Here is a 19,706-nt window from a genome sequence, read left to right as displayed (position 1 = left end):
GAGATCGAAAAGCAGTAGCAACAACATGCAGCAACAGTAACGACAAAATTGCAGTTCCATGGTAGTCCCAGCTACCAAAACTTCCCGAACTACATTAACCTGATTCCCTTCTAGCCAGGGATATGTAGGAAACCTTTGAAACAAAGGTTCGGTTAAATCTTTTTCAAAAAAATGCTTCACACGGAGTACTCGGATGGGCAAAAAATCGCTCACTTTATCTTTGCACGAAAACCTTTCGTGTTTTCGGACAAAGAGGGGCAGCTGTGAGCACGTGATTTTTGCCCTATATGAGAATTACTCCCAAAAAATTCCAAAAATAAAACAATTTTTTGTTTGTTTGCAATTTTGTGTTATTTTTCTTGTATTGTTTGCATTTTGTTTGTGCATGTTTATTTGCTAAAACAAATAAAAAATACAAAAATACATTGCATTTGCGTTCAGGATTTAAGTTTACAATTATGAGTAATTAAGTTTGTTTTACAAGAATGAAAATTACAAAAATAGGCATCTTAGCATTTTTAGTCTTTAATGTCCAAATTGCGTGATTGTATTTTAAATTGTCATTTCATTTTATATGATAATTGTTGCTAGGAATTAATTAGTATTTTTAAGTTAATTTAGTTTATAACTTAATTTATAATTTTAGTTTTATTAATTAGAAAATAAAAAGAGAGCAAAAAATATAAGGAAAATCGGATTGGGCCACCTTCTAATTTATATCAACCCTCGCCCAAATCAAATAACCCCACTGGGTCGACCCGACCCAGTCCGCCCCATAACCCAAACTAATCCCAACCCCCATTTTCATTTTTCATTGCCCTAAAAAACCATCCCCCCATCTTCTTCTTCTCCAAACAACCCCTCAAGCTCCCATGGCTGCCTCCTCCTTCGTCTGCGTCCAAACGACCACCCCGTCCCCATCGTCCCTCATGAACAGCGGACCAGCGACGCAGCCAGCCAGCCCCATCGTTTCTGAGCAACCACCAGCCATGAACACCACCCAAACCACCATTGTCGCTGCCCTCCCCCGTCCGCCATTAACGAGCAGCATGGCTGCTGCGTTGTTGCTCTTTCTTCTTCGTCGCAGCTCACCCATAACACACACAGTCGTCTTCAACAGCCTCCCCGTCGTCCCTATCATCCCTCACGTCCAGCTCCAACGACCAACTCTCATGGTTGTTGCTTCTTCTTCTTCATCTCCGCTGCCTCGTCGACCTCCAGGAAACCTCACAGTCCATCGAGCTCCAGCCAGCCACCATGGTTGCTGCTTCGTCTTCAACTGCCTTCCCCCTCGCCGCCACCAGCTCGTCCAAACAACCAACTTCATCTCCTTCGTCGGAAAAACCTTACGTCTAGCCATGAGCGACCACCATCGCTTCTACAACGCCCACCTTTATCGATCTCCTCTTCAGAAAATCACAACAACAATAGCAAGAGAGAGGCCAGTATAAATCGATATTTATCAAGTTCGAAAATACAAACAAAGATGGATTTCAACTGAATTGAGTTTGGTATGCCGATTCGAATCCCGTCCGGGGTTCTGTCCATCATTGTTTCTTCGCTCAAGTTTTGGAGCCAATTAAGGTTCTGACATCTCTCCTTTCTCTTTATTGTGCTTATCAATGGTGGTGATAAATGAGAAATTGTTTCTGGGATTGCTTGTTTTCCGTAAGTTTCTTGTAGATTAGTATTAGTTGTAGAGCCTATAGTATTTTTGCTAATATTGAGTTGGTTCATATGATTTCATTTTGTGTGATGTTTGGTTCCTTTCACTTTGTTGTTTGCCATTTTTTTTGCATATGAGTTCATTTTGTTTGTCGATTCAGTAGCATTCATTCACTTTGTCTGAAGTTTAATGGAGAATTGTGAATACAGTTAGCTTATTCCTCTGTATCTATGTGAATCAAATTTTTGACCTTATTAGTTCAATACAAATATTTCTAAATCATTGAATCTTTCATCTTTGTTATGATGTTGTTTGATTTAGTTTGAGTTCAACTGATGTTGAGTTTGGTGATTTAAATCTACTTGTTTGTCCTGTTAAGTTTGTTGATATGAATCTGACTCTGTTGTTAATTCATGAACGTTGTCGATTAGGAGTTTGTTTGGCAAGTTTGTTATGCAGAGTTTGATTATTAGTTGTCAATTGTCAGGTTTGATTGGTTATAACTGCTGTATTTTGGTTAATTGATTAGGTGAATTGGTTATAGCTGATGTGGGTAGAATAGTAAATTGCAGTGTTTTCAGGGGTAAAATGATAATTTCAGTAATTTCAGAAGGGTATTTTTGGAATTAAAAATTTAAACAATTATTTAATTTGAGTACTCCGTCCACTAGGTACCAATAATATTAAAATAATACATAAAATAATACGTAGTGGGGGACAAGACATAATGGTGCGGAATTAATACATTGTTTAATATAGTGGGGGACAAAGCATGCGGTAGTGGGGAATAAGGGAATTAAATAAAGAAAATATATGTGTTAGTGGGAACTAATATATTTGTTTAATATAGTGGGGGACAAAACATTAAGTAGTGGAAGTTAAAGGGGGATGGGTGGAAGATGGTGGGATTTTAATTTTAAATGCTTGAAGTTTGGCTATAAATAAGAGGGCTAGACACAATTAAAAGGGAGAGCTTGACAGAAGTAGGGGAGAATTCCGAAAATATCGAGAGAGAATAGGAGATTTTCTGAATATTAAGAGAGATTTGAGGATTTTTCGGAACAGAAAAAACATTCTAGAAATTTAAAGAGAGAGTAGTATACACCCGATATACAATCTGAATACACTGGATATACGGATTCAGAAATTAAGGGTTAAACATTAACTGGTCTTTCAATCTGAAAAAGATTCACTTTGTTTCTGCCCGTTGATTATTGTTGGTGTTTCTGGATTTTCATTTGGTTTGTTCTTTGAGTTTGGTTGGTTATTTGCTACTACTTCACTGGTTGTTGCTGGATTTCTGCTCGGTTTTTTAAATTTGTTGCTGGGTGTTGTTGTTGTTGTTGTATGCTATTGCATTCCTGCTGATCTTCCTTTTCTTTTGCTTCCAATATCAGGTATTCAACTAACACGCTGGTTGTTGTAAACTGAACATGAAGCATGAATATGAAATGAAGAGTGGAAGTTCTGAATTATCTTAGTTATATTCTGAATTTTATTTGTATATATACATTATTTAGCTTCCTCTAAATCGGAATCATGTAGTTGTTTAATATATATAATGGAACATCTGACAGTAGCTTAGTGGACGAACTGTCTATGTATTGCCTAAAAAATAAATAAATGGTGTAGTAACTCTGTCTAGTTAGTTCGTTATTGTTGGATGATTATCATGTCTCAAAAAGCATGTTAGCTGATTTAGACTATTCTTAAACATTCAACAGTTAGCTCATTAAACGAATAGACCGTTTCGGAACTTGTAGGAATATTGTTTAGCTAGATACTATTGGTTAATTTCAGCATGTAAATGGTTTAGGATTAAAATTAGATTGCCAATTTTTTTTTTTAATTTGACAAATTGTGAGCATGCCTAATATAATGTAACTAGGTAGTAACATGTGAATGAGATGACCCAGGTCCAGTTTTGTGCCATACACGTTGGGCCTGGGTCCACGTTGGCCAACGGGCTGTCCATATTGTGCTTACATTCTGATTTAACAAATTGCGTTCGGAACCCGACTATAACAACTCGTAAGCATGTAAATAAATTAGGACATTTTCTCTTTCATTTTTTAGAGACAAATTTAATAGAAAAAATGTAGGCAATTTAAGATTATCCTTTTAAAATAAATGAGATGAGCCTCACCCAATAAAACGCACAAGTTGCGGGGCCCTCAATAAATGGTTAATAATTGTATAGACTTCGGGATCGGTCGTTTAGCAAATTTCACGGCCTTACCCAAAATAATGATACACTAATCACTTTAGGCGCGCCTTTAACAATTTATTTTCTTAAACTCGGGTGCACATTTATGTGACCCAAATCCAAATCTCAATAGAGTCGAAATATGTCGATAACCACGGGTACATTGATGTGACGTGGTTCGAGATATATTTTCACGATGTTGCAATTCTCTGTTAAAATAATAATAATGATAAAAGCGGTTAAAAGTTAAAATTCGCACATATGTTCAACATGTATTATATCAGATAATCAAGCCGAATATGACAGTTGAGCGACCGTGCTAGAACCACGGAACTCGGGAATGCCTAACACCTTCTCCCGGGTTAACAATATTCCTTATCCGGATTTCTGGCGCGCGGACTGTTAAACAAAGTCAATATTTTCCTCGATTCGGGATTCAACCGGTGACTTGGGACACCATAAATCTCCCAAGTGGCGACTCTGAATCTTTAAATAAAATCCTGTTTCGATTGTCCCTTAATTGGAAAAACTCCCTTCCGCGCCCCTTCGCGGCGGCGCGGGCAAAAAAGGAGGTGTGACAGACGGTAGGAGGCGACTCTGAGCACTTTCCGGTTGAAATGGGGTTACACCAAGGCTCTGCGCTCAGTCCATTCTTATTCGCCCAGGTGATGGATGCGTTAACAAATCATATACAGGGGGAGGTGTCATGGTGCATGCTATTTGCCAATGACATAGTTCTGATCGATGAGTCACGAACCGGTGTTAACGAGAGACTGGAAGTTTAGAGACATACTCTTGAGTCTAAAGGTTTCAAGCTGAGTAGAACGAAGACGGAATACTTGGAGTGTATTTTCAGCACTGAGCCGGGGGAAGTGGGCGTGGATGTGAGGCTTGAATCACAGGTTATCCCAAGTAGAGGAAGCTTCAAGTACCTTGGGTCAGTTATCTATGGGGGAGGGGAGATTGATGAAGATGTCGCACACCGTATTGGGGTAAGATGGATGAAGTGGAGGTTAGCATCCGGAGTTTTGTGTGACAAAAGAGTGCCAACAATACTCAAAGGTAAGTTCTATAAAGCGGTGGTTAGACCGGCCATGATGTATGGGGCGGAGTGTTGGCCTGTTAAGATCTCACATATCCAAAAGATGAAAGTAACTGAAATGAGACTGTTGAGGTGGATGTGCGGGCACACCAGGATGGACAAGATTAGAAATGATGATATTCGGGAGAAGGTGCACGTGGCTCCCATTGATGACAAGATGCGAGAAGCGCGGCTCAGATGGTTCGGGCATGTAATGAGGAGAAGCCCAGATGCTCCAGTGAGGAGGTGTGAGCGACTGGTTGTGGAGGGCACGAGAAGAGGTAGAGGGCGGCCTAAGAAGTATTGGGGAGAAGTGATCAGGTAGGATATGGCGAGACTTCAGATTTCCGAGGACATGACACTTGATAGAAATTTGTGGAGGTCGAGTATTACAGTTGTAGGCTCGGAGCTAGTTGAGTCTTGCATTACTTTGTTCCATTGTGAGCCTAGTCTGGTAAGGTTTTAATCGAAAATTACTAGGGGCATTGTCGTGTCTTAATATTTTCTCTTTACGGTGCTAGATCTATTTACTAGTCATCTTTTCTGCCTTGTATTTTTCTTATGCATTTTAGGATCCTATTTTTCCTATAATCTCTATGGTGAAACTAATATTCTCCCCTTTTATTTTTTTGTTTTTCTTGTTTTTCTTATTATCTTGAGCCGAGGGTCTTTCGGAAACAACCTCTCTACCCCTTTGGGGTAAGGGTAAGGTTTGCGTACATATTACCTTCCCCAGACCCCACTTGTGAGATTTTCCTGGGTTGTTGTTGTTATTGTTGTTGTATCTTAAATAAGAATAAAAACGCAAGGCTATGAGGCCATAGATCTGTAAATGAAAAGAGATTCTATAAATAAATGAATCATGTAGCCAGCACTTTTTATACAGCTGCTGCTGGTCAAAAAAGGAAACTACAACAAACTATATAAAATTACAGGTTACAATTAAATAATAATGTGTGTACCCCTGTATGTTGTTTAGTGGAGTACTTGGAAATACAAAACTCACAAGAATGAAAAATTAAGTACAAAGTTGCTATACATATAAGTTCGTAAATTATCCATCAATAAAGTGCATAAAAATTATAAAAACTATAATTTAATTATTAACTTAGATAGTACTATTTTTTCTCATTTATCTAATACTTAGTGACAAAATTACTTGACAACTTTGATGATAAAAGATAACAGTTCAACCACAACATACCCAGTATATTCTCATAAGTAGGGTTCGGGGAGGGTAGTATGTGACCATATCTAGGGAAGATAAAGAAGTTGTTTCCGAAAAACCCGCAACTCAATAAAGCAAAATCACAAACCACATAAAACGAAATAGTTACAACAACTAGAAAAATAAAATCGAAGCAAAGAAAACATGATGTAATAATATCGATTTAAAAATAAGGAACACAAAAAATAACGATTATTTGATAAAATAATTATGATATTTCGCAAAATGAGCAGACACCACAGTTTTCACAAATACAAATATTAAATTGAAAACAACAAATCCAAGTAGAGCTATGCCAAACATTACCACAAGGACAAGATAGATATCTTTTGGCAAAACCAGTCTTTACTTCGTCTTCTTCTCAAAAGGCCTAAATAAAAAAGACCAGAACCTTATACTCCATTAATTTGAGCTCATCTTATTAGTCCAATGGCCACAAAGCTTGTAGTAAAGCCTCAAATCACAGTTTCACACCTGTCTCCTCCATTACCAAACTCCATTGAAATGCTGAGAACTCAAAGAAGTACTGTCTCAGCCACTAATAATAATAATAAGAAGTTTTCAAGATTTGGGGATTGGTCATTTGCACAAAGGACCATTTCTCTAAACAAAGCTGCAGAACAACAGAATGTTCAAGTCTCAGAATCAGATTTCAGAGCTGATGCTTCCCAAATCAAGATTGAACTTTATGATGCACTTCAAGGTAATTGCTTCATTGACTTCTTTCTACTTTTTAACCCCCCACCCCACCCCACCCCACCCCACCCTTGTGCTGACCCAGTATTTTGTATCAAGGAATGTGTGTAAATAATCTATCTCGAACCTAGTAATTTATCTTGTCCTACACTTCAGAACCCATACGCTCAAAATTCTCAAGTCTGCCATCATATCATTTTTCAAGATGAAAATTTCTAGACTATGAAAGAAATTAACGATATCACAATAATATATTGTGTTTATATTAGTTTTATCAATATATTCATTTTTATTTATATTTGTTTTTTTGAAAATATTCTTTAGGAATTAATAGAGGAATATTTGGAGCCTCATCTGACAAAAAATCTGAAATTGAGGAGTTGGTCAAGCAACTGGAGTCTCAAAATCCAACTCCTGAACCAACCTCATCTCTAGATAAGGTGATGTGGTAGTGTGCCATACCATAATAATAATTTTTTAAAAATCTTTTTTCTATACAAATCCAGTTGAATTGAATTGCTGTACATTTATGAGTGAAATAATAAATGATTTGGAACTCTTGGAATTGAATAGGTAGCTGGAAGTTGGAAGCTTATATACAGTACTATAAGCATTCTAGGATCAAGAAGAACAAAATTAGGATTAAGAGATTTTATCACACTTGGGGATTTGTATCAGAATATTAATACTTCTGAGGTATGTTTTTCATAAGATGCTATGGACTTCTGTTTTTTTTTAATTGTTTGTCTTATGGTTATATTTGGGCAAAACTTCACTTTTTGGGGACTTATTAGAGCAATTTGTTATTGGGTCATAAAAAGATAAAATGAGTTATTTATTCTTTTTTTTAATTTAATAAATAAAAACAATTTATTCCCACCCTTCTAAAAACTGTACTATAAAAAGTATTTAGGTTTTTTCCCATCTTAACTCTTTATTGCTACATAGCAACATGAGAAATTAAAATCTAAAAAAAAAAATCTCATGTTTGAGAAATTTTACACTTTCGGTATAACTATAAAATGAAAATTGGGAATTCTTAGGAACAAATGGAGTATATAGTTAAGAAATTTGTATTTCTGCAACATGATATATTACAGATTATTACTGTTTATTTGTTATTTTGTCATTTTGGACTAATTCAAAACATTTTAATGATGATAAATGGAGGGAAAAGCTGTGAATGTGATAAAGTTTAATGCCAGAGGATTAAGTTTATTGAGTGGAGAGCTAAGGATCGAAGCCAGATTCAAGATTGCATCCAAATCAGTTGAGATTTCTCTACCTTTTTTCAGATACTCATTTTTTGTTTATTTCCTCTTTCTGGTTTTTGATTTGATTTTTTTCACTGTAGAGAGTTGCCATTTTCTACAACGGTTCTGCAATAACACCAGACCAGGTATGAATTAACAATGTTTCCTTCATTGCGAAAAGGTAATTCTAATTAGTTTTCTAGGGGCAAAATTAGAACTATCATTGTCCAAAATAACTACACAGAATTTTCTTTTAAAATTGAAAATCAGATGAAAAAACTACTTGCCTACAAAAGTGGTAGTAGTATTTTGCTTCTAGTAGACGGGCGATGTGCACAAATAGCAGATGTAATGATCCGATCGGTTATTTTGAGTATTAGAGCCACGTCCCCTTTTTGATGCTTCTCACTTTTTTATTTTTTTATTTTAATGTTTTGTGATTTACGGGGATGATTGGTTTGGTTTCAAAAAAGTTTGATTATTTTTGGAAACTTAAGTTATCAGAGTAGAGTCAGGGGATAAAAATGTTATATGCACATTGTGTTTGTAGCAAATAAATGAATGCGCGACATGTGTGTTATAAAGTTAAGTAATAATGTATTTTCCACTTTAATATATGACTCTTATAATTAATTGCTATATATATGATGTAAACGCTATGTGCGGATTATCTTCCACAAAAAGCAAGAACAAGCATTTGTAAATTGAAATGCTCGGAATTTGTTAATTTTTTGTGTTAGTTTTAAGTTATAAAACTATTCTCATAAACTCAATTGTCGTGTCTTATATCATCCTTCAAACAAAAAATAGTGCAATTATCCTTTCAAAAAAAGGAAAACCATGATTTTTTGGACGGAGGAATTATACATTAAATTAGTTTAAAAATATTTTTTCCAGAAACAAAGAGAGAGAAAAATGTTAGGACCGAAAAATCAGGTGTCATGCAGAAGCTAGCAAAACAAACTTTCAACAACGATAAATAAGATAACAAAAGAGAAATTTACCAAAAGAGACACAAACATATAACGTGGTTCGGTCAACTGACCTACATCCACGGCGGAGATGAACAATCTACTATATAAAAAAGAGAGTACAAAATATCGAGAGAACAACCTCACGAAGAGGCAAACACAAGTGACACACTAACACTTGTCCCGTAAATTTCTCCCCCTAAACACTACTCTCAAACCCCATATGGCTACATTGTGGATGCTGCTGAATGAGAAGGAAGGATCCTCAATTTATAGAAGTCCAAACCTTTTCCTACAAGAAAAAAGACTAGCCAAGTATAGGAGAATTATAATTTCCTTCTACAAAAAGGAAAATCCAATTAAGGTAATTATATTGTCCTTTCCTTCAACAAATAGGAAAACCAAATATGGTAAGAAAATTATGGCAAACACCTAACAATTCTCCCCTCTTGGCCGGAATTTTCTGACAAAATAAACTTGATCCACCTTTTTCACATAGCTTTCAACAGGTCGCATCTCCAAATCTCCACCACAAAGTTTGTCTCAACATGCGTAGCACACCGGTCAAATTTCTCGGAAAAAAAATTACGATTATCGTCAAATATGTTGCAGCTAGAACTGAACCCGTCAAGATGAACCTATCTTGAACCTCGCTCTGATACCACTTGTTAGGACCGAAAAATCAGGTGTCATGCAGAAGCTAGCAAAGCAAACCTTCAACGACGATAAATAAGCCAACAAAAGAGAAATCTACCAAAAGAGACACAAACATATAACGTGGTTCGGTCAACTGACCTAATCAATCCACTATATAAAAAAGAGAGTACAAAATATCGAGAGAATAACCTCACGAAGAGGCAAACACAAGTGACACACTAATACTTTTCCTGTAAAGTTCTCCCCCCTAAACACTACTCTCAAACCCTATATGGCTACATTGTGGATGCTGCTGAATGAGAAGGAAAGATCCTCAATTTATAAAAGTCCAAACTTTTTCCTACAAGAAAAACGACTAGCCAAGTATAGGAGAATTATAATTTTCTTCTACAAAAAGAAAAACTCAATTAAGGTAATTATATTGCCCTTCCTTTAACAAATCGGAAACCAAATATGGTAAGAAAATTATGGCAAATATCTAACAATATGATGAAAATCCTTCGAATATGCTGACAAAGGCGGTGGTTGCAGATAAACATGAATTTTGTAGAAAATTGGCAGGCATGAAGCCTGTCAATAGTTCCTCTACTTAAAGACACCTTTGGCCCCTTGGCTGGAGGGGGAGTTTGTTGGGCACATGCCCATATTGTCCAGCCAAAGGTCCAATGGCCTAATCCTATTCTCTTTTGGTTTTCATTCCTATTCGAAATTGGATTCGGCGTTTATTTCTATTTTGAGTGAGTTTTGGCTTTAAGAGAAAGCACCACTCATGATCTATAAATAGGACAACCTTGGAGAATTATTCTATGCTCATTGATACAAGTCTTTGAAAGACTTAAGCACATAAGAGTGATTTTTGAGAGAGCTTTCATCAAGAGAGAAGAGAGAAGAAAAGTATTTGTTTTGCTGCAGATTTTTATTCCGACCAGCCAATTTCAAATTACATTAACAGATTCGTTAATCGTTGGATCGGGCTGAAATATTGACTGAGTGTTCGTAACATCTTGTTCTTAGATTTGTACGGTGGAGATCGGATTTGGAGGCTCGTAGCATCTGGACTTCGAGCCTCGAACATCAGCTTTATTTTGTGGATTCTCCTCTTTCTTCAATTGATTAGTTGTTGCTCGTGTTGCTATTGTTGCTCCATGTTTGACACTTGTTGTGTAACCAATTTGGAGAACTTTTGTAGTCCTCTTATTGTTATAGTGGAGTTTTTTGGATCTTTGTGATCCCGTGGTTTTTACCTTAGATTTGAAGAGTTTTCCACGTTAAAATTTGGTGTTCTTTATCTTCTTTATTTTTGGGTTTACCTCTTCCTCGACATATCAAAAAAAACTACTACTACTATTTAATTTTTATGCTTGCAATTGGAACAGTTGATGAACGTGTTTCAGAAGAACTACGATCTTCTTCTTGGCATCTTCAACCCTGAGGGCTGGCTTGAGATTACGTATCCTTTATTCGCTAACTTTAAGCTCTTATTATAATTCATTTTCTTTTTCATTTTCTATTATGTATTTTACATCACTAACTTAAAATGGTAGGTAGAGGAAAAATCTATTATCCTTAATCTGAAAAAATGCAGATATGTTGATGAGAATTTGAGGATAGGCAGAGATGACAAGGGCAACATTTTTGTTTTGGAGAGATCACAGGAGGATAAACTTTGAGAATTCATGATTTACATTAACCTAATTCTCCTGCCCTTTTTTCCCTTATTTATAATGTAAATTCCAATACACCCTTCATACATATATAGAAGAAATAATCCCACTTATAGATATGTTATCACAATAAACTGATACTTCCTCTGTTTTAAAAAAGAATGGACTTTTTACTATTTAAAGAGTTAAACAAGATTATTTTAATCATATTTTTTTCGCAAATAGTTATTGAATATTCTGAATTATTAATTATTGTGACTTATAGTACTTTTTATATAGTTTCTCAATATGTAAATTTTATTTCAATAAGCTTAGAGAATCTATATCAAAATTCACACAAAAAATTAGTCAATTTGACCCTTGTACTTTACAAAGGTTCAAACAAATTAAAAGGAAGGGAGCAAGAGAATTGTGCACGATTTCTTTAGTTCTAATGAGAAACGTTCTTAATTAATCAACCTAATAGTTTCCTAAGTATCAAAGTCAAAGTCTACATTGTGGAGATATAATTTTCTATTTGTAAGCCATACAACTAAAGTCTTTGAACATTATGATAAATGTAAATATGCTGAGGTCGAAAGCCGTGTTGCACGACGTTATTAATTAAGTACTTTGTTTCATATCTTTTTAAATTTTATTTCTTTGTCTAATTGATTTCTTAAAGTATTGATCCATCTTCCGAAGGAGCAAGCCGCCGGCAACTTTTGTGAAGGAGTCAATTAAGATGTAAAATGATAAATTATATATTATATAGTGAAAACATGGGAAACAATATCAAATTAGACAAACAAAAAACGTTTCATCTAAAAAGTTTCCTCCTAGTTTCACTATAAAAGGGCTAAATTTGTTTATGTACTGTCAATATTACTCAATTTTGTCCTTTATTACATTTTTGGTTCACAGGTATCGTTATTGCCAGCAAATCGTTCAAAGCTCCAACGTGAAATAGGTGGACTTCACTTCTCCAAATTTTTCGAGAAAAATATATATCCAAGTTTACCCCTCCAAGTTTGACACCAACAGGTGTCAAAAGCAAAAACGAGATTTTTCCTAATTGCAAGGGTAATATTAGACTAAAGTCTAACAACAAAAAATTGTTCAATTTCAAATAGTACATGAACAAATCTGACTGTTACTATATGTTACTCCTTTCATCTTAAAAGACGTTGACAATTCTAAGAAATATTATTGCAATTATTTTTCCTGATAAATTCCAATAATATTCTAATATTATTGTCTTATTGCAATTACTATATTATTTATTTAAATAATATATTATAAATTTCAAAACAACTATAAATATAGTTAAAAAGATCTTAAAAATATTTGAATCTCAAATAATAATATTGACATTTACTAACAAGAAAGCTCTAATAGTTTTGCATCTACATTTACTATTTGTAGACAGTTACTGTTTTCAGTGAACTTTTTGATATTGTGGCTGAAAAGACAAATAAGCTGCCTTGATGCTGAACTTATAACCCTTGCTGCACTTTCCCAGTTCCACCTTGTAATTACTGTTTCATTAGTAGTTAACGAAAAAATGTACTTCTTGACTCGAGCAAATACCATCTCAGTGAAACATACTAAAAACAAAAACAGAAACCAAAGAAAATGAAACAGAAAAACAGGTAAAGAAAAAAAATAAAAGAGTGAAAAAGGGACAAACGGATATGTCTGGTCTGAATAAGCCGTTCACGGCGTTGCACCCAACATGCGGGGAAACACTAGTTTGTTCGTTTACTTGGCACCTTTACTTGTCACCTTTACTTTTTACGCCTTTTAAGAAATAATAAATAAAATGCATAATTTACTATGATACCCATATTAATTGATGCATATTTTATTAGATTTGAGAAAATGACTTGAAATAAGTAATAAATATTGTGGGTATAACATGAAAAAAAAATTATATTCTCTTGATATGCGTAAAGTGACAAGTAAAAATGAAAATCTATTTTTAATATACATGCCAAGTAAAAGTGAACGGAGGAAGTAGTTACTAAAGGATTATAATTTAATATATAAGCTATCCATTCATTAATGGATAAATCACGAAAAAAGTATATAGTATAATCGCTTCCAAAAATAATATCCGATAAATTATACAATATATTTTTTGTATATTAATATATATTTATATTTTATATATTTGGCTAGCATATATAATTATTTTTGGCGGACGACAAATGTGTAACTTGCCCTTCCATGACAATTGTGACAAAATCTTCAATTAAACCCAAATAAGAATGGGAAAAAGTCTATGAGAAATGGGCTAAGGGAACGAACGGCTGAGATTAAATCGAACACGTCAAAAGATAAAGAGGGGAGTACGTGCTTGAAAGGTTGTCAATGACAGGTTATGCACACTCCTCTCTTTTCCTGTAATGGTTGAAATTATTCCCACACCAATCTGGCATTTAAATAATTTGACAAAAGAAATACAAAAAAGTTTCTACTTTAAGCTTTCAGAAAATTGACAAAATATTCTTGGCCGGAATTATGGTTGGCATTCAGTAATGAGTTTACTTGCTTTCTCACTTGTACATTTCTTTTTGCTAATAACTCGCATTTATTTTACCAAGTTACCTTTCTTGATATCTCATTATAGGATTTTATTTTTGATAGTTCGATATTTCATTTGTATGAAAGAATGTTGAATTCTTGAATTGATTAGTCTGCTTATAAAAAGTTGTCGTTTTATTTTCGGGAGGCAAAAGCTGGTTCAGAAACTAATTGTAATCTGCAGTTGAAAATAGAAATTTTCACATGAAAATATCCCATTGTCACAATGCATAAGCTAAGGCAATTTGAACTCTATTGAATAGACACTAGGTTTACTACTATTGGAAGTATTGGAAATCAGTTAGTTATTAGTAGTTAGACGTAGACTAATTAGTTAGTTAATCTAATTAGTTAGGACTAAAGTGTGAATATTAGAACTTAGAAAGGTCATAGTTATTATGTCGTGTTGTTGTATATATCAGTTAGTTACTACAGTAATAAAGCAGTTGGAAAAATTCCCAAACACTGTCTTCTTCTTCTTCTTCTTCTTCTTCACGCTAAAGCTCTCTCTAATGGCAGATTTTTGACATGGTATCAGAGCCATGGAGACTGATTCGTGAAGCTTTTTACCGTCATATGACCAATTTCCTACTCAATTGAATTGAGCAGTGTTAATTTCAACAATTCTGTGCTTAATCGTGAAGATCGATCTCTGAAACTTGTGCGTCAATGGCGACTGAGAATATCGACCATACGCCTCCTCTTTTCCTTCAACCTTCTGATATACCTGGATTGATTCTAATTCCAATTCAGCTCATAGGTTCAGAGAACTATGGACTGTGGAGTATATCGATGCGACCTGCTCTTAAGACCAAAAGGAAGCTAGGGTTTGTAACAGGAAAATGTGCTAACGAGATGTACAAGGATGCTCTTCTGGAGGAGTGGGAGACTTGTAATGCGATAGTACATTCCTGGATAATGAACTCTATTTCGAAGGACCTGCTCAGTGGAATCATCTACGCATCGGATGCACATGTAGTCTGGGAGGACCTCAAGGAGTGTTTTGATAAGGTGAATCGAGTACGTATTTTTCAATTGCACAGATCGATCTCAAGATTATCGCAAGGATCGACTCTGTATCTGTCTATTTTACTAAGTTGAAGGAGTTATGGGCTGAATATGATGTTCTAGTGCCATTTCAAGACTTTGGTTGTCCTAGATCTAAGGAATACATGACTCATTTGCATCAACAAAGGGTGATGCAATTTCTAGATGGGCTAAATAATATATATGAGCAAGCTCGTCGACAAATTTTAATGAAAACTACTGAACCAACTCTTAATCAAGCATATGCACTAATCATTCAAGATGAAAGTCAGCAATCGATGGGAAGTGTTTCTATGGCTGATAAAGGAGATCCATTAGCTATGCAAGCTGGTAGAGGACATGGGTACAGAGGAAAGAAACAATTCCCACAATGTGACCATTGTCGTATGAAAGGCCACACAAAAGAAAATTGTTTTAAAATCATTGTCTATCCGGAAGACTTTAAGGGAAGAAAACCTTTTCAACCTAGAGGAACACTTACTGCAGCTAACTATGTAGAGGGATCAATAACTCAACCTTCACAAGCAGCAACACAGTCTAAGGGAGACTACTTCTTCACAGAAGCTCAATATCAACAAATTTTGGGATTGCTCAACAACAAAGACTCACCAAGTGAAGTTACAACTCAGGCTAATAATGTAGGTAACGTTACTACACTATCCTCTAATGTAGAAGCTTTGAATGAGCTGAAAGTTTGATGGATTGTGGATTCAGGAGCCACACACCACATATCCTCTACATTAGACTTGATGAGTGATGTGAGCAAAATAACTGATAAGGGAAGAGAAAAAGTTACACTGCCAAATGGAGGTTGTGCAAAAATAGAACATATTGGGAGCTCTTTTTTGTCAGCTATTGATAAACTGAAAAATGTGCTTCATGTGCCTGATTTTAAGTTCAACCTAATGTCAGTGTCCAAACTAACCAGAGATCTAAGTTGTGCTGCCATATTTTTACTTGAACTGTGTGTGTTTCAGGATCTTTACAATGGCAGGATGAAGGGAATTGGTAAAGAAGATGAAGGATTATATGTGCTGAAGGGAAAAGGAATCAGACAACTAGCAGCTCATGTTGGTATGAAGGTCTCAACTGGAGATACAGAGGATCTATGGCATATACGGCTTGGCCATGCCTCTATTCCTGTAATGTAGCATGTTCTTTTCTTGCAGATAAAGTAGATAGTGAGATACAAAATAAATGTTATGTTTGCCCCTTGGCAAAACAGTGTAGGTTAAGCTTTCCAGATAGTGAAAAAAAGGAGTAATAGACCTTTTGAACTTGTTCACATGGATGTTTGGGGACCATACAAGAAGGCAACTCATGACAGGAAACACTATTTCCTTACAGTTGTTGGTGACTTCTCAAGGGCTACTTGGATTTTTTTGATGCAGTTTAAGAATGAAACTATCATTTTCTTGAAGCAATTTGTGCATGATTAAAACATAGTTTGATACTTGTGTTAAGATTTTAAGAACTGATAATGGGACATAGTTCTTTAATAAACAGTGGAGTGATCTTTTGAGATCACAAGGTGTTATTCATCAAAGTAGCTGTGTCTATACCCCTTAACAGAATGGGGTAGTTGAGAGAAAACATAGATACATACTTAACACTGCTAGAGCTTTAAGATTTCAGAGTAATGTTCCAAGTCTCTTTTTGGGGGAATGTGTACAAACAACAGTATACATCATAAACAGACTACCTTCTAAGATCTTAGATGGAAAGAGTCCTTTTGCTATGTTGCATGGTAAAGAACCCTCTATAGTTCATCTAAGAGTCTTTGGGTGTTTATGTTATGCAACTAACTTGGTGATAGAGGACAAATTTGCTGTTAGAGCTAGAAAAGCTGTACACATGGGATATTCCACCACCCAAAAAGGATATAGGTTATATGATTTAACCACTAAATATTTCTTTGTTAGCAGGGATGTATCCTTTAGGGAGTCTGAATTTCCATTCAGGAAAATGCACTTATATTCTAACTCACAGGACAATCTAGAGGCCAGTTTTTTGCAGCTTGATTTACCAACTTCTAAATCAATTGGACCAACAGTTAGGCATTCAGAGGAAAGTCCAGTCTCACATGAAGGATCAAGAGGTTCTATTCCTCCTGAACCAGTCATAGATCATCATGATGCAGATATTGGACATGCCTTAAACATGGAGGAGATAGATGAATCTGCTGCAGATGAACTTGATGCAGATGAAATATTCAAGATGCAGAAGTACACAATGATCATGTCCAGTTAGAGGACATTGATGTTGCAGATGTTGTTGCTCCAAATGCTGAATCAAGCTCCAATATATCTGATAGACAGTCTGTGCCTGGAAGACAATCTCAAAGAGTGAAACATCTTCCTATATGGCAAAAGGATTATGTGGTGCAACTTTAAAAATCATCACAATGCAGTTATCCAATATCTAATTTTTTGTCATATGAAAAAATGTCTCCTAAGTACAAGAGTTATGTCTCTATCTTCTCAGTGTTAAGAGAATCTTATACCTTCAAGGAAGCTTTTAAAGATGAGAGGTGGATTACTGCTATGCAACATGAGGTGCAAGCTCTAGAGGACAACAGAACATGGGAAGTAGTAGATTTGCCTCTTGGAAAAACTTCTATTGGCTCTAAGTGGGTTTACAAAATAAAGTTTAAAGTTGATGGGGAAATAGAGAGGTTCAAAACTCGACTGGTGGCTAAAGGGTACAATCAACAGGAGGGATTAGACTATGATGAGACGTTTTCACCAGTAGCAAAAATGGTGACAGTTAGGTCTGTGATTGCTTTGGCAGCTTCAAAAGATTGGACTTTATACCAGATGAATGTGTTTAATGCTTTTCTTCAAGGTGACTTATTAGAAGAAGTGTATATGGACTTGCCATAGGGATTTCAAAGGCAGGGGGAGTAGAAGGTATGCAAACTGCTAAAGTCCCTATATGGTCTCAAACAGGCCTCCAGACAATGGAATCTGAAACTCACAGAAGCCTTAGTGAGTGTAGGTTTTGTACAGAGTACTTTTGATTACTCTATGTTCACAAAGAAGTCAGGAACAAATATTGTGATCATTTTTATCTATGTGGATGATCTATTATTGACTGGGAACAATAAAGAGTTGATTGATGAAGCTAAGGCAACTCTACACCAGCAGTTCAAACTTAAAGACTTGGGAGAATTGCGATATTTTTGGGCATTGAAGTTCTGAGGTCCAAACATGGGATTTTACTTAACCAAAGAAAATACTCTTTGGAACTTATCTCTGAGCTGGGATTGAGTGGTGCCAAACCAGTTGTGACACCTCTTGAGATTAATCAGAAACTCACAACAGTTGAATATGATTAAGCTGTTGGACTTAAGGAAGCGGACCCCTTGACAGATGTCACTAGCTATCAAAGATTGATAGGGAAACTTCTCTATCTTACTGTCACTAGGCCTGATATCAGCTATGCAGTGCAAAATTTAAGTCAGTTTATGAAACTACCTAAGAAGTCCCATATGGATGCTGCTCTTAGGGTAATGAGATATCTCAAATCTGCACTAGGGTATTTTGTTGAAGAGAGAGGAGGTAGATACTTTGACTGCTTTTTGCGACTCTAACTGGGCAGCATATCCAATGACAAGAAGATCTGTTAGTGGTTATGCAGTCAAGTTTGGTGATTCCTTAATATCATGGAAGTCAAAAAAGCAGCACACTGTGTCAAGAAGTAGTGCAGAGGCAGAATATCGTAGTATGACATCAACAATTTCTGAAATTATATGGCTACTGGGTTTGTTCTCAGAATTAGGAGTTTTCATTGTTCGACCAATCTCATTGTTTTGTGACATCAAGGGAGCAATGCAAATAGCTGCCAATCTTAGCTTCCACAAACGCACTAAACACATTGAGATCGATTGCCATTTCATTCGAGAGCACATAAAAAAGGACTGTTTACTACTCAGTATGTCTCGTCTAAGGATCAACATGCTGATCTTCTCACCAAAGGCTTACCTTCAGGGCAACATCATTTTTTACTAGGCAAGTTGGGTGTCTTGAACATTCTTCATCCACCCGTTTGAGGGGGAGGATTGGAAGTATTGGAAATCAGTTAGTTACTAGTAATTAGACTTAGACTAATTAGTTAGTTAATCTAATTAGTTAGGACTAAAGTGTGAATATTAGAACTTAGAGAGGTCACAGAGATTATGTCGTGTTGTTGTATGTATCAGTTAGTTACTATAGTAATAAAACAGTTGGAAAAATTCCCAAACACTGTCTTCTTCTTCTTCTTCACGCTAAAGCTCTCTCTCTAATGGCAGATTTTTGACAATTACATACGTAAACACTTAAAGTTGTCACGATTTTTTTATTTAGATAATTCAACTAGGTATTGTTCCGATTGAACACCTATAGCAAACGCTCCATACGTGAAATAATTGGCCAATTGAATTGTTGATTACATTTGGAACAAATTATTTTCACACATTGGACAGCTTTGCGTACTTCTTCCTAGATTCATCTTTCACGCCAAAGTGATTAAATTGGCTAATTATTCTACGTAAGAAACAGTTAGAGATATGAGCTTGATCTATTTCTAAACTAGTGTGAAATAACTAATTGGTACATTTTGGACATATTACATATGTTCAACCGAAACAAGGATTAGTTAATATACCTAAATGATAAATGATGACAACTTT

At 35.5% G+C, this 19,706-nt stretch overlaps 3 protein-coding genes across 6 annotated transcripts; all 3 read left to right on the top strand.

Annotated features, from left to right (window-relative positions):
* Positions 1-6,421: 6,421 nt before the first annotated feature.
* Positions 6,422-11,626, top strand: LOC107831144 (fibrillin-5, chloroplastic). Of its 4 annotated transcripts, none has more exons than XR_012696490.1 (7): positions 6,422-6,884; positions 7,202-7,317; positions 7,451-7,573; positions 8,048-8,146; positions 8,232-8,311; positions 11,135-11,208; positions 11,344-11,397. XR_012696490.1 is itself a non-coding variant. In XM_075224965.1 (7 exons), the coding sequence occupies exons 1-7, from the start codon at positions 6,611-6,613 to the stop codon at positions 11,426-11,428; spliced, it is 816 nt and encodes a 271-aa protein (XP_075081066.1). In that variant the 5' UTR covers positions 6,422-6,610; the 3' UTR covers positions 11,429-11,626. The 4 variants fall into 4 exon arrangements, 3 of the variants coding, with proteins under 3 accessions (XP_075081066.1, XP_075081067.1, XP_075081068.1); XM_075224965.1 differs by having other exon boundaries at positions 8,232-8,276; positions 11,344-11,626; XM_075224966.1 differs by lacking the exons at positions 11,135-11,208; positions 11,344-11,397 and adding an exon at positions 10,773-11,001 and having other exon boundaries at positions 8,232-8,276.
* Positions 11,627-14,656: 3,030 nt separating this feature from the next.
* LOC142165803 (uncharacterized) lies at positions 14,657-15,732 on the top strand. Its single transcript, XM_075224177.1, has 2 exons — positions 14,657-14,890; positions 15,031-15,732. The coding sequence occupies exons 1-2, from the start codon at positions 14,657-14,659 to the stop codon at positions 15,730-15,732; spliced, it is 936 nt and encodes a 311-aa protein (XP_075080278.1).
* Positions 15,733-17,478: 1,746 nt separating this feature from the next.
* Positions 17,479-19,044, top strand: LOC142165802 (uncharacterized). The gene is made up of 2 exons (XM_075224176.1): positions 17,479-17,878; positions 18,635-19,044. The coding sequence occupies exons 1-2, from the start codon at positions 17,479-17,481 to the stop codon at positions 19,042-19,044; spliced, it is 810 nt and encodes a 269-aa protein (XP_075080277.1).
* The last annotated feature ends 662 nt before the right edge of the window (positions 19,045-19,706 follow it).

This window comes from Nicotiana tabacum, chromosome 11 (genome assembly GCF_000715075.1).
Source record: "Nicotiana tabacum cultivar K326 chromosome 11, ASM71507v2, whole genome shotgun sequence".
Lineage (NCBI taxonomy): Eukaryota > Viridiplantae > Streptophyta > Magnoliopsida > Solanales > Solanaceae > Nicotiana > Nicotiana tabacum.
The sequence above is the reverse complement of the archived record's forward strand: the minus strand, read 5'-3'. Positions and strand labels throughout refer to the sequence as shown.

Excerpts from the sequence above, each read along its gene's own strand:
- LOC142165803 (XM_075224177.1), top strand. The coding sequence starts at position 14,657 with ATGGCGACTGAGAATATCGACCATACGCCTCCTCTTTTCCTTCAACCT. Across the intron at positions 14,891-15,030 it reads GGGAGACTTGTAATGCGATA|ATCGATCTCAAGATTATCGC; the intron begins GTACATTCCTGG and ends TCAATTGCACAG.
- LOC107831144 (XM_075224965.1), top strand. The coding sequence starts at position 6,611 with ATGGCCACAAAGCTTGTAGTAAAGCCTCAAATCACAGTTTCACACCTG. Across the intron at positions 8,147-8,231 it reads TCAAGATTGCATCCAAATCA|AGAGTTGCCATTTTCTACAA; the intron begins GTTGAGATTTCT and ends TTTTCACTGTAG. Across the intron at positions 11,209-11,343 it reads GAGGGCTGGCTTGAGATTAC|ATATGTTGATGAGAATTTGA; the intron begins GTATCCTTTATT and ends GAAAAAATGCAG.
- LOC142165802 (XM_075224176.1), top strand. The coding sequence starts at position 17,479 with ATGTCTCCTAAGTACAAGAGTTATGTCTCTATCTTCTCAGTGTTAAGA. Across the intron at positions 17,879-18,634 it reads GTTTAATGCTTTTCTTCAAG|CATATCCAATGACAAGAAGA; the intron begins GTGACTTATTAG and ends CTAACTGGGCAG.